The following is a 14,044-nucleotide window of genomic DNA, read 5'->3' as shown; positions in this document are numbered from 1 at the left end:
GCCGCAGAGCGCTGCGGTGTCCCACGGGAGTTGGCATCTTGAGAAGCAGGGGTACGGCAGGCATGGAACGGGCACCTACGTGCAGATATGGGAGGTCAGGCAGTGCCTGCACCCACTTCCAAGTGCCGACTCCCCCCCAAAATCTCCAAAAAATGGCCCAAGAGGATGCGCAGGCAGTGCCAACCTGAGGAGCTGGCACTGCGAGGCAAGCGGCTGCTCCTGAAGCTAGGATGGAAGCAAAAGAGGTTGTGCCTTTGCAGGCAGGGCTGGGGGCACAGGGCATTTGCTCCGGGATGCCCACAAGCGCTGCCCAGCCCACGCACCCCCAGCAGGCAGGATCTGTGCCATGGTGCCAATACATCCAGGCATCACCAGGCTGGTGTGACCCGGGGGTCCTGCCTGTGCTGTGGCCCGTGGCTCCGACCCCGAGCAGGGCCCAGGACAACACTCGCCTCGCCAGCCCCGTTCTGCGCTGCCCGTCCCGCAGGCCACCCCGCCGGCGTCCTCATTTTCCCCGAGATTAGCCGCGGCGCGGGAGCCTCCGCGCACCGCCAGCAGGTGACAAATAAGATTTTTCCACTCTTCCGAGCACCCGGCATGGGTCTGTCATTGAAAATGCAAAGCAGCGCGGTGCCAACCTCCTCCACCCACCCTCCCCTTCGCCAGCCCCTCAGTGCCGAGCAGCCCTGCCATTGCTGCTGGACCCCTCACTACACCCACTGCTCCCCCACAGCAGTGCTGGGGTGCTAGGCATGGTGCCCAGTGGGGCAGGTTCCCAGGGGTGTCTTAGAGGGGTGCTAGTTTGGAGGTGTCAACCTGGGTGGGCAGCATGGCCTCAGAGTGTCCTTTGGGCGCACCCATGTGCCTGGCACTGCAGGTAGGAGAGCGGGGCAGGGGGGTCCCCTTCACACTGAGTATGTACACCCCACCAGGGCCTGCCAGCCTCCAGGGAGGGTGCCAGGCTTTGGGGTGGGCACACAGCAGGCTCACCCCAGTGGTAGGGAGTGAGGGATTGTCCCTTAGAAACGCTTGGCCCAAGACATGCCCATTGATGTGGGCATCACCTCACAAACCCCACCCTAAGGGACCCCATCCCCAGCACCCAAGGCGGGGGGAAGAACAGGAGCACTCTGCCCCACAGCTGGACACATCCACAATCCTCATCCATGGACCCAACCCTCCCAAACACCTCAGTCCCCCCCAAACCCCTTGATCCCCCCCAACTCCAACCCTGGCATCCCATTACCCGCTGTGCCGCCGGCCCATAGCCAGGTGCCTCCCCAGCAGCCCCCAGCCCTGCTCCCCCCCACTGCCGCCGCCGCGTCTCCCCTCTGCTATTGTCAGAGGGTTGCCTCTGCCTCTGTCTGCGAAATTAATTCGGAGGTGGAGAGGGAGAATTATGTAAAGTGTGGTTATTCTGGAGCGGCGGGGGAAGCGCGGCTGATGGCAAAGTGCCTTTTTGTGTGTTTAATATGCATTTTTTTCCAGCGGTGCATTTTCAGGCGGGTAATTTGCTGTCTTTTCAGACCCCGATCAGTATCATTTCTCCGGCAATGACAGCTTTTATTTGCACTGAAATGAATGCTGCGAAATTTCCAAGAAATAGCCGAGGCTCCGTTGGCTGCCCACCCCCGCGGGGCTGGGGCACAGGCACCCGCTGGTGCCTGCCCCCCTAACCCCCCGGCCAGCCCCTGCACCCCACAGCCCCCTGGCTGGCCCCTGCCCACAGCCCTGCTTGGCAGCAGTGCCCGGGGGTACTAGGCACACACATGTGCCAGTTTGCACACCCTGTGTTCACAGGTGTGTGTGCTCCCCTGCCCCCCCCCTTCTTGAGCCCTGTGTGCACATCAGTACGTCACATCTAGGGGTGGGTATATATACACCCCAATGCATGTGCACCTATAGACACCCCTTGTGAACATGTACACACGCCCTTGTGCACATATACAGCCCCCCCAGCACAGCACCCCCTTCTGTGCATGCATGCACACGCACATTCCTAGTCCATGCATATCCCCCTTAACGCATACACACTCCCTCCGTGCATACGTGCCCCTCCTTGTGTGCTGCCCCCCCCCCCCCCCCCCCGGTATCCCCCCAGACACAGCACCCCTGATCCAGGGCACCCAGCCACCAGGAGGGTTTGGGGGTCTCCCATGCACCCCTTTCCCCTGCCCCAGCCCAGCCCATGGGGAAACTGAGGCACAGAGGGGCAGGCACAGATGGGTGCTCTCCACGCAGCCTATCACCTCCCCAGGCACCCGCAGTGACGGGTGGGAGCCTGGAGAAGACGCAGGGTGTTTGTCTGTTTGTCTGCCTGTCTGTATGTTAGAGGGAGGAAGAAATGCTGTTTGTGTAGGTGTGCGCTGCGTGGGTGTTGCGCGCCGGAGCCGGTGTGCCAGAGCTGCTGTGCCGGCGTGCGGTGCTACCTTTGCAGCAGCCATGCACGCTGTACGCGCACAGCTGGGTGTGCACCTGTGTCAGCCCCCTGCCCATGTCCCAGTGTGTGTGATGGCGTGTCTGGAGGGGTGGCATGGGCACACGTGTCCATGTGATGTGGGCATCTCCGAGCGGGACAGCATCCCCGTGTGCGTGTGACACCGTGTGTCCAGCCGGGTGCGCTCCCCATGTGCGCCCAGGCACACGTGGCCCAGGGGTGATGCATGGTGTTGGGGGGGGTGCCCATGCATGTGCAATGCTGAACCCCCCTACAACGCCATGGGGGGCTGTACGCCCCCAGCCTTGGGTCCCATATACTCCCAGTCGTGGGCCCCCAGCTGCAGTGGAGCTGGTGCCTGGCACGGCCAAGGTTAACTCTGCTGGAGCCCGTTGGCACAGTGCGGGGAAGCTTTAATTTAATGAAGTGTGAGGCTTTTTATGGGCTTTTAATTACGTGGTGATAATTAACATTATAGGCCGCCGGGTCCCAGTGGTGCCCGGCTGCCCTGTGCCAGCTCCCGCCTGTTTGTAAATAAACCCCGCGGGCCACGCAGTGCCCACCCCGGGGCACCCACCTCCCACGGCAGTGAGCAAAGCCAGCCCCAGCCCCCTGCCCACCCGCTGGGGTGGGGATTTGGGCACAAATTTGGGCACAATCCACTGCAAAATGTGGGGAGCAAGGGGGGGGCCCCCCCATTTCTTCCCCCCAGCAGCACCCAGCCACCTGGGTTTTTCCAGCCCTCTGGCCAAGCAGAGCTGCCAGCTGGCAGTGCCAGGGTTGGTGAGAGTGGGTGCAGGCAGCAGTGCCACAATTGTCCCCCCCCACTGGAGCCCAGCCTGACCCAGAGCAGCCCCCCCCGTGCTGGGGTTAATAGGAAGCGATCCATCAGGCAGCGCCTGGGCACGCTGCCCGCCTGCCAGGCACCCAATGGATTTATCGTCCAGCGCCCAGGCAATTTCCTGCCCTCCTCTAATCAATAAGGAGGGGGCAGGGGGCAACGCCAGCTCCCCCGCGCAGGTCACGATGGGTGAGGGGAGGCAGCAGTACCCCATGAGACAGGTCCCAGCACAAGGCCAGGGGATGCAGGTATCAGGGCGAGGCCACCCCCCCCCCCCCAAATCATTTCTCCCCTCCCTGCCAGGACCAGGGACTCAGACCCCGGCGGGGGGGGGGGGGGGGGCTACAGATTAAAGCATCCAGTGCCTCCACCCAGCAGCACTAGGGGTGCTGAGCAAGATCTGGGGTACCATACCCTGTAGCCACGAGGGCGAGCACCCGGCTGCTCCCCCACCACCACCCAGCCTCACGCAGGGAACCCAGTCGTCCGGGCTCCCCTCCCCCACCCCTTCCCATTTAATTTTTCCTAATGAAAGGCAGGGAGGATGGCGGGGAGCTGGGGCACCAAGGTCGAGGCTGCCTTTAATCAATCCCCGCTGCTGGCTGGGTGCCTGGAGGAGCTGGCGGAGGAGAGGGTGGGGGCTGCAGGAGGGGGGAAGCACAGGGAGGGGAGATGGAGGGTGCAGCCAAGGGGTTCCCAGCAGCCAGCTAGGGCACCCAGTGCTTGGCACCCCCTGGGACCCCGCTATCCCCCACCACCCCCTCAAAGAAAAGGCACCGTGAATGCACTGCGCTGCCTGGCCAGCGCCAGGGCTAGGCCTGGATCCCGCCAGGGCATCTTTAATCCTCCGCAGGAGATACCCCACCCCCCCGAAAAACAACCCCCTTCCCCCTGCACCCACCTCCCAGCGTGGGGCACCGACCCCTCCCTACGCACCAGGGTGGGGACACCGGGGCTGGCGACAGCCCCAGGCTGGGGCTGCTAAAGGCACTGGGCGAAGGAGGGTGCAGGGAGCCGGGGGGGGGGACCCGGTGGGGTGACCTAGAGCTGGGTGCTGGTGACGGCACTCACCCCGTGCACCAGCACGGTGGGGCCCAGCCCGCGGGTGAGCAGCTCCAGTTGGCGCAGGTAGAGCGGGTAGAGGCTGGTGTCAGCCGGCGGCCGCGGCAGGTAGAGGAAGCGCACGGCCGGCGCGGGGCTCTGCTCCAGGACGAGTTTGTTGGCGGCACAGACGTACTCATCGGACACTTGGGTGGCGTTGGCCGGGAAGTTCACGGCCCCTTCCTCTTCTTCCTCCTCCCCGGCGGGTGCCGGCCCCCCCGGGGGTCCCCGGCGGGTTTGCCAGTGCAGGCGGGTGACGGCGTCCCAGGGCACCAGCTGGATCTGGGCCTGGATGCGCAAGTCTTTGAGGAGCTGGCGCAGCTTCTCCTCCTGGGCGTGGGGCATGGCACCCGCCTCCACGCAGAGGAAGAGGCGCAGGCGGGCCCGGCGCCAGGCCCGCGCCATGTTGAGGACGCAGGCCATCTGCAGCAGGAAGAGGCTGCAGGTGTCGGCGTAGCGGGCGCTGTCGGGCCGCAGCAGATTGACGGGCCAGACGTGGATGGCGGGCGGGGGGCTGGCGGCCCGCCGCAGCTCCCAGGCCTTGTCCAGGCTCTCCAGCTGCCGGGCCAGCAGGACGTTACGAAGCATCTTCAGGGCGTCAGCCACGATGCCTACGTACTCCCGGGCTGACAGCAGCTTGGGGTCGGCGGGCGCCCGCAGAGGGGGGAAGCCCAGGGGGACCTCCTCGCGGGCGCTGGTGAAGGCGGGGTGCCGGGCTAGACCGTCCTGCGGTGCCGCGTCATCATAGAAGCCCAGCACCAGGGTGTTGGGGCGCATCCCGCCTGGTGGAGAGACGGCGCCAGCCCGGCTGAGCAGAGGCGGAGGGCCCCGCCAGCCCTTCTGGCCCCAGCTTGGCTTTGGCGTTGTTCACCCTGGTGATTCCAGACCCCTCAGCATCACGCACCCAGATGCTGCCAAGACCCAACTCGGCTTCGGCACCGCCCACCCAACAGCTCTCCAAGCTCCAACCTGGCTTTGGCACTGCCCACACCGAGTGCTTCCAACCCCCTTGGCATTGCCCGTCCAGGTGTCTTCAAGGCCCTCAACACAGACACCGCAGAGGTGCAGAGACACTGCAGACACAGATGCCTCCAAGCCCCAATGTGGCTTCAGCATTGCTCACCCCAGATGCCTCCAAGCCCCAGCTTGGCTTTGGCATCGCCCATCCAGGTGTCTCCAAATCCCTTGGCACTTCTCATCCCACAGGGGCAGCAGGGTGGACCCTCACCCGTGCCCAGCCCGGGCACCACTCACCAAGGCCAGAGGTGAAGAGGAGCTGCCGGACGCCATGCCGCACCGAGGGCGCAAGGGTGAGGCTGATGAAGGCCTTGACGTTCAGCTTGTCCACCAAGCTCAGCCATGAGTCCTGCTGGGGCTGCAGTGGGTCCGAGGGCAGCGCGTCTGGATGGAGAGCGAGAATAGCATCAGGGGGTCCGGTACTCTGTACCGGGGGATCACCCTGCTGTCCCCGCAGCACCCCTCCTGCAAAACCAGTGCCAACCCCTGTGCCCACCCCAGGGAGGGTGGAAGCAGGTGCTTCCAGCCAGAGATATGAAATCATACATAAATATATAAAAAAATACCCAGGCAGCCCCATCCCCTCTCCCCAATTTCAGGCCATTAGTCACCAAGGCAACGGCGGAGGGGGGAGCAGAGCCCGTGCATCCGCTGGGGCGGGGATGGGGACGGCCACAGCATGTGCCAGGGAACACACGTGTGCAAGCCAACACACACCAGGGTGCAAACACACCTGAAGCACAGGACGCACAGCAGCAGGCACGAGGTGCAGATGAACACAGGCACGCACATGTGCAAGGATGTGCCGAGTGTGCATCCACACACGTGCTGGGTGTGCGCAGGCACTGACCTGTGCAACAGAACCGTGCTGCACAGGGGCTCAGAGGAGCCTGGGTGGTATGTGTCAAGTGTGCACACCAGCACCGACACATGCAGGACCCCCACGTGCACACACAGGGATGAATACATGAGCACACACATGTGCAAGTCTGCAGCACACGTGCAAGTGCGTGTGCACAGGAGGCGTGGGACAGACCCAAGCCACTTATGTCCCCCATATCAATCCAAGCCCAAGGTGCCACACGTGTGTCCAAAATGCTGACATTCCCTCGCTGTGCCCACCCAGGAGCTGGGCAGCAGCATCACCCCAAGGACTCTGGGATGCCCCTGGCACCACAGCAAGGGGCAGAGGCCACCAGTGCCAGGGACAGTGCAGACCCTCACCCAAGTCCTGCAGCTCGACATGGCCCAGGACGTAGAGGCCGCTCTTCTTGAGGTCATTGACGAAGTCAATGAGGCGGGCGCTGCCCCGTGGGTTCTGCACCATCAGCAGCATCTGCGGGCGCCAGAACTTGACGTGGTCTTTCCGCACATCCAGCATCAGCAGGTACTTCCGCACCTGGAGGGAAGGAGGGCTGCAGGTCAGGAACCCTCCTTCTTCCAACAAACCACCCCATGGGGATGCCAGCCCCAAGGACACATGGCCCAGGATGGAGCTGCTACAGGGACACCAGCCTGGGGACACCGGTTCTCCACCCCACGAGGGGACAGCAGAGGAGGACAGGGCTCACCTGGTGGAAGATGAGGGCCTGGCTGATGTAGCCCCAGGTGCTGCTGGGCGAGAGGTAGTGGAGGGCAAGGAGGAGGACGAGGAGGAAGCCCAGACTTGCCGAGGCTGACACGGGGCTGATGAGGAACATCATGACGCAGCAGCCCGCGATGCCCAGCAGGCACGTGTGCCAGGTGAAGTACCGGAAGGTGGGCCTGGAGCAGGGAGAAGGAGACACCCATTACCGCGTGGTTCCCATACCAGCTGTGGAGCGGGCATGGCAAGGGGGGCTGTACCACCGTGCCACACCAGCCACCCCCAGTGAACCCCGCTGTGCCAGCACAGGGCATGTTGGGCACCCCAGATGCCTGTGGGAGAGGGCACAGAGGGGAGATGGTACCTCCCAGCGCACTGGGCAAGGGGCAGCCCCTTGCTGCCAGCCCCTAGCAAACAGGGATAATGATGTTTATGGAGCTGGCACTGCCCTGGCACATCCCAGGGGCCAGATAGTGCCGGGCAGCGCATGGCAGTGCTAGCAGCTGCCATGCCCGCTCAGCCTGGTGCAGGGAGGCGAGAAGCTGTTATTTTCTCTAATTGTTGTTTTTCCTGAAAGGTAATTAAAATCCTTTTCTGCTGCGCTTGATGGAGACCTCAGTGTGGGGAGCGGGAGGCACCAGATGTGGAGTGGGCGAGGGGACCGTCACCACCCACCCCAGCAGCCTCCCCCCAGGCACCGATCCTGCCCCATCCATGCCCAGCCAAGGGAGCAGCTGGAGGGGGCCAAGCCCCAGCCTGGCACAGACACCAGCCCTCCCTTGGGAATGGGACACTTTGGGAGATCCCCGGGAAGTGCCACCCAGCCCTGCTCAAGCACCACCTCTGTCCTACCTGGGGGACTCTCCCTGCTTTGGAGTCACAGTACCCTGCACCGAGGGCAGCACACATCACCCAAGAGGGAGATCAGGCTCCCCCCAGCCACCCTGCCATGCCCCCCCCCCGCCCAGATTTGGGCAGCCCTGCCAGGCCAGCCCTGCACCAGGGTACCCCACGCCCTGCGCCCCAGGCTGGGGCTGCCTGCCACACACACTCCTCCTTCCCGGAAGATCTTTTCTCCTCCCCCCTCCCAGGATCCCCCTCCCTCCCTCCCCCTTCTCTGTTAGTTTAATTAGTGCTAATGGAAAGTGGGCTCCATCACTGCTTGGCAAGCTGCCTGGGGGATGCCGGCCGGGCACAGGCTATAAATTACCTCTGGAAAGCCTAAGGGGAGGAGGTGGGTAGTACCCGGCGCTGGATTTATCTGTACCCACTCAGCAAAGGGGTGCCAGGGCATGGGGACTGTGCCAAGCCAGTGCTGCCACGCTGGGACCTGTCCCATTCTCCCTCGCCAGGGATGGGGCTTCTCTGCCCCCAGTAATGCTCAGGAGACGGCTGCTCAGCATCTCTGCCCCACCAAGGTGCAGCAGGCACAGGGATGGCAGGGAAACCGCAGATAGACGGACAGACAGGTGCCTGCCCAGCATCTTGGCACAGGCTCCCTCCCCTGTGCCAGCGGGTACCTGAAGTTGGGGGCCGATGCCCACTCCAGTGCAAGGCAGGCCAGGTTGACAGTGGCATAAACCAGGAGGAAGAAGGTGGTCACGACCCCCGCGATGGTGTTGAGCTTCCCAGAGAAAAGCACCAGCTGCAGAGAGCATGGGGGAGGGCACAGGATGAATGCATCTCCTGGGATGGTACCCCTGGCACATGCCTGAGCCATCCTTGCCGAGCTTGGGGCACGCCACAGCAGCATGCCAGGAAAGGGTATGGGTAGTGCCACATGGGCAGGAATCCCTGCCCCTTGCTGTGATTTATCCTTCATTTATGGGCTCAGGGAGGGAAGGGCACAGCTGCAGCAGGACACTTGGGGCAGGGGGCCTGGGGGGGATTCCCAGGGGCAGGGACACGTGCCAGGCTCCACGACGCCCAGCCCAAGTGACAACCCACCTTCACCTGGCGAGGCTGGGAAAGGAGCATCATCGGCAAACTCACCTGCACCACCAGCCAGGAGAGGATCACCGCCATCACTGGGTTCCCGCTGGCAGATGTCTTCTTGGCCAGCGCCAGCGCCCGGCCTGCAGGCAGAGTGGGGAGGTTGGGCTGGGGCACCCCAGCGGGCACCAACAGGCTCAGCCACCAGCCAGGAGTCCTGTACCCACCCTGGTACCACAGGTGACCCAAATGGGCACACGCCAACCCACAAAGCATCACCCCCACACCAGGAAGGGGTTTCCCTGCTGCCAGGGCTGGTCCCTGGCAGGGGCGACCTGCCGGGTGGGCTCTGGTGGGTACCAGCGTGCTCCAGGCACTCACCAAAGAGATCATCCCGGGCCAGAGCATAAAGGATGCGGGATGCCCCGATGAGGTTGCTCATGGCTGCGGAGAGGGTGGCAGCATAGATGCCCACAGTGACCAGAGGTGGGAAGATACTGATGTCACGCAAGAAGCCGTAGTCTTTCTGCAGGAGAGTCCTGGAGAGGGACACAGACACAGTGGCACCTGCCTCGGCTCAGGCCAGCGTGCCCTGGCACCGGGCACACCCTGGCACCGATGGGCCTGGCAAGGGGACGGGTGGCCGTACCTGTTGCAGGTGGCACACATGAGGAAAGCCAGCAGGTTGTAGACGAGGTAGGTGAAGAGCACGGCGGAGATGGTGCCCCGTGGGATGGAGTAGCTTGGGCGCTTCAGGTCCCCTGTGGGCAGGGGCAGGCAGCATTAGTACCCACAGGTACAGCATCCCCTGCTCTCCTCCAGCCTCAGCTCCTGCTCCCAGTGCCACCCAGCCCGGCACCCCCTGCCCGTACCTGACATGTTGGAGCCTGCCATGATGCCAGTGCAGCCATTGAACATCACTGCGAAGACAGAGCTGAAGCTCATCATCTGCCCGGTGGTGTAGTCCACCCCGTACCCACCTGCAGGACACACAGGCAGGGGCTGTGATGGGCTGCCTGGGGCAGCATAGCTCTACCACATACCCTCTCCTCAACATCCCATACACAAACCACAGGAGAAACCACCCCACGGCACCTGTTTTATGCCCACAAGCTCCCCCCACCCTCCAGCGAGCCCCTGCTGACGTGGAGGTGCCTGTGCCACAGTGGGTACAGCAGGCAGGGTGGGGAGAGCCTCTCCTCACCCCCCAGGTTTTCTCGCAGGGTGGTGAGGGAGAAGCCCGTGAAGGAGCCATTCTCAGTCTCGGAGCCATTGAAGTGGGGCAGGCGGATGGGCACCCCGATGGGCCGCGTGGCGAAGAAGCTGACAAGGATGGTGCCCAGGACGCCTGCGACGATGAGGAAGATGAGGAAGGTGGCCTTGGCGTAGATGGAGGCACCCACAAGGCACACGAGGAGGCAGAGGGCCAGCAGCACGGTACCGTAGAGCAGCTCGTACCAGTAGCTCTGGGGCAGGACGTGGATGCCTGTGCCCGCTTTTTGCCCTGGACAGAGACAAGCCAGGATCAGCAGGGCTCGGAGGGGGTGTCACTGGGAGCTGAGAGCCACCAGTGTTGTGCCAGGCATGACAGGCACCAACTCACCGGCCAGAAGCCTGGGTGAGCTGTGCCGGCTATGCCAGGCACGGTGCTTGGCACACCTGTCAGGGCCCTAAGGCTGCTTGGGTAAGGGACACCCGCTGTCCCCTGCCACCACACAGGGGGGTACTCACCAGGGGGGATCCCAAAGCTGTCCACCACCGCCTCCACCAGCCCCAGCACGTAGAGGGCACTGCCACACACATTGGCCAGGAAAAACATGATCCCGATGCTGCCCCCAAACTCCGGGCCCAGGGCACGGCTGATCATGTCTTGCTTGAGTCAAGGGAAGTTATCAGCAGCCCAAACTACCATTGGGTGCCCCCACCCCTCCCTCCCAGGCCGAGAGGGTCCCAGCCCCAGCATGGCAACCCAAGGCCGCTGGGTGGTGACCCGATTTTGGCCCACATGCCCTGCCCTGGCAGCACCCACAGCAAAGGATACAGTAGGCTCCGCCGGCATCCAGCGCCCCGTTGGTGGCAATGGCACACACAGACAGCACCGTCATGCCGATGATGAAGTATGCCACCGCGAACATGGCCAGAGCTTGGTACAACCCGGCATGGCCCACCACAAACCCTGCCGAGGACGGGGGAGAGGCCAGCGTGCCCGTTAGCTGGGCACGGACCACTCCCAGGACAGGGTCCCTGGGCACAGCCAGCACCCAGAGCTCGCCCCACTGAGGCACGCGGGCTGCTCCCATCCCCGTGCCCGCAGCTCCCTCCAGACATGCCACCCCCTTCCCTGCCAGGGTGGGGATGTCCCCCCACCCCGGGGTGCTGCCACCTCCCATCCGCAGCAGCACCCGGGGCCAGCCCAGCCAGTGCCCCCCACCTCAGGGCATCTCCATCCTCCTGCCGTGCAAGGATCAGGCCCAGGCACACCCTGGGCACGGGCATCTCCGAGGGGCACACCCAAAAAGCAAACAAACAGGGCAAGGGCTCTGCTGCCCACCCGGCCCCGGGGCACTGCAGGGAGGTGCCGGGACCCCCGTGCCCTGCTGCCACCCTCAGCGGGCAGGGTGTGCCTTGCACCCCAGCTCGGGCACCAGGAGCCGACGGGCTCCCCACGGGGTTTGCGTTGCCCTCCCGCTTGCCCACAGCAAAGCAGGAAGCAAAAGCAGCCCCAGGGCATCCCTGCCAGCCGGGGCACAGCTCCCTGGTGTCTGTGCCCTGTCCCCCGTCCCCGGCACAGGGCACCCAGAGCTCCCCGCGGCCCTGCCCGGGGTGACGGGATGGGGTGACGGGAGGCGAGCCAGGTCGGCGGCATCGTGGGCAGGAAGGGGCTGCCCACGGCTGCAGGGAGATGCCCTATCTCAGCCGCAAGCCAGGCCGCAGCCATGCCCGCGGGCAGCGAGGGGAGTGCCAGGGCACGGGCATCGCAAGGAGCCTTCGGGGACACGGGCTGGGTTTGGGGGCACCCCCCCGTCATCCCTAGAAGGCTGGAGGGTGCCCAAGTGCCAAAAGCAGGGGCGGGGGGTGGGGCGGGGGGAAATAAAGGGGTGCCCCGATAGCAGTGGGGGGGTAAGCAGGAGGGGCTGCTCACCCTGGAGATCTGGGGGGGGGGTGTTTGAGGCATGGGGGAAGTGGGGGGCTGTGGGGGGGAGCCACGGCCCTCCTGCGGTGGGACGGTTCCTCTTCCCGGCAGCTCCCCTCCCCCTCCGCCTCGTACTTCCCCTCCAGCTCCGCGGCCCCCCCCCGGGAGTAACACACCCCCGGGCCGGGGGCCAGGGCAAGTGGGGAGACCCCAGTGCCTGCTGTGGGGTAGGGGCTGGGGGGTCAGAGCCTGTGCGAGGACCCCAAGCAGAGGAGTGGGAAGGGGGTGAGTGGTGGCAGGGGAGAGCTGTGTCCACAGCCCATAGCTCGGGAGGACCCCAGGCAGGGGAAAGGGCTTAAGGCATCCCCAGGGCCTACCGGGCCCCCCAGGCACACAGCCAACTCCCGCTCTGGGCTTTCCGTGGGCAGAAAGTGAAAGAGGAAAAGTCTTCCCTGTTCCCGGACCAGGGCAGACACCGCCTGCCCTGGGCCTCTGCCTGCCCCGAGCCAGGCTTGGGCATCTCCCCCCCACAAAGGGCTGCCACCTCTCCCGGTCTGTACCCAGCCTGCCCCCCCTAATTCTCCCAGGTTGCCCAGTAACAAACTCATAACCCAAACTGGGAGCAGACTGGGACCCAATCTGTGCCCTCCCAACAGCATGGGGTGGGGGGGTGCGGCGTGGTGCAAGGCTGGGTGCCTGATGGGGAACACCAGAGTCCTGTCCTTGGGACATCATGTGGGATCTGGGAGAGAATTGGGGTGCTGTACTGGAGTGCTGTAGCCCAGCACTGGGGGATGCCTGGGGAGCAGTGGGGTCCCAGCACTGGAAGATGAGGGGACACGAGGGCACTGGAATCCCGTTTAGGGAAGGCACCAGGGAGGCACAGGAGTCCAGCCCCAGGGATGGTAGGGCTGTAGGGCTTCAGACTCGAGTCCCTTACTGGGGGCACTGAGGTCCCTAACTGGGTTCCCATCCTGCAGGTACAGCAGGAGCCCTGGAGCCCCAGCCCCCGACTGGAGGGGTCAGGAGGGGACACACAGCACTGGGACCCCAGCCTGGGGGAGAACTCAGAGGGCACTGGGACTCCAGACTGGGGTGCTTGGGAGAGAGCACTGGGGCCCCAGACTGGGGGCAATGGGATGAGCACTAGAGGGGAGCACTGGGACTCCAGAGAGGCTCAGAAGAGGGCACTGGGGACCCAGACTGGGGGACCTCGGGGGGAGCACTGGGACGTCAGACTGGGAGGCTGGGGGGGAGCACCGGGAGGGCAAAGGGAGGACATTGGGATTCCAGACTGGGGGGCTCGGGGTGACCACGGGGGCTCCGGACAGGGGAGGCCTCGGGGGGACACGGGGCCCCGGGATGAGCGCCAGGCAGGGCTGGTGAGTCTCGGGGGGCCCCGGGCCGCGGCCGGGGAGGAGGGGGGAGGCGCCCCGGGGGGCGGCGGCACTCACCGAGGCGCAGGAAGAGGACGACGCTGAACATGGAGAGCAGCGTGGGCACCACGACGCCCAGGAAGGTGGGCAGCTTGCGGGGGGCGGCGGCGGCGGCGGCGGTGGCCCGGCCGCGCTCCCGGCCCCGCTCCTCCTCGCCGGAGCCGCCGCACAGGCGGTACGTGAGCAGCGCGCTCCGCTCCGAGCTCGCCATGGCCTGGCACGGCCCCGGCCCCCGCCGGTCCCGAAACGCTCCCGGCCCCGGCCCCGGCCCCGGCCCCCGCCGGCCCCGCCCGCCGACCCGGGCCCGACCCGCCGTGCCCCGCCCGCAACCCCGCCCCTCTCAGCTGACCACGCCCACGGCCCGCCGGATAGGACACGCCTCCGGACCCGCCCCCCGCCGGGTAGGCCACGCCCCAATCCCCTCCGGTTAGGCCCCGCCCCCGGGACAGCCCAACCACCTAGGCCCCGCCCCAGCTTGTCGAGTAGCCCCACCTCCTTTTTTGCCCCGCCCACAGCCCCCCACCCGTACCCCACCCTTATCACGGCCTCCGGCCCCAAATAT

The 14,044-nt window shown here is 65.2% G+C and overlaps 1 protein-coding gene across 2 annotated transcripts; it reads right to left on the bottom strand.

Annotated features, from left to right (window-relative positions):
- Nucleotides 1–1,533: 1,533 nt before the first annotated feature.
- Nucleotides 1,534–13,748, bottom strand: SLC12A9 (solute carrier family 12 member 9). 2 transcript variants are annotated; one of them, XM_030029115.1, is made up of 13 exons: nt 13,501–13,748; nt 10,955–11,089; nt 10,645–10,782; nt 10,118–10,417; nt 9,786–9,893; nt 9,563–9,674; nt 9,295–9,452; nt 8,974–9,056; nt 8,502–8,626; nt 6,968–7,160; nt 6,621–6,795; nt 5,634–5,780; nt 1,534–5,161 (listed from the first exon to the last, which is right to left on the bottom strand). In XM_030029115.1, exons 1-13 carry the CDS (start codon nt 13,691–13,693, stop codon nt 4,320–4,322), a joined length of 2,709 nt encoding a protein of 902 aa, XP_029884975.1. In that variant the 5' UTR covers nt 13,694–13,748; the 3' UTR covers nt 1,534–4,319. The 2 variants fall into 2 exon arrangements, with proteins under 2 accessions (XP_029884975.1, XP_029884976.1); XM_030029116.1 differs by lacking the exon at nt 13,501–13,748 and having other exon boundaries at nt 10,118–10,261; nt 10,372–10,417.
- Between the last annotated feature and the right edge of the window lie 296 nt (nt 13,749–14,044).

Source organism: Aquila chrysaetos, chromosome 10, assembly GCF_900496995.4.
Source record: "Aquila chrysaetos chrysaetos chromosome 10, bAquChr1.4, whole genome shotgun sequence".
Taxonomy (NCBI): Eukaryota; Metazoa; Chordata; class Aves; order Accipitriformes; family Accipitridae; genus Aquila; species Aquila chrysaetos.
This window is presented reverse-complemented; position numbering and strand designations above follow the sequence as displayed.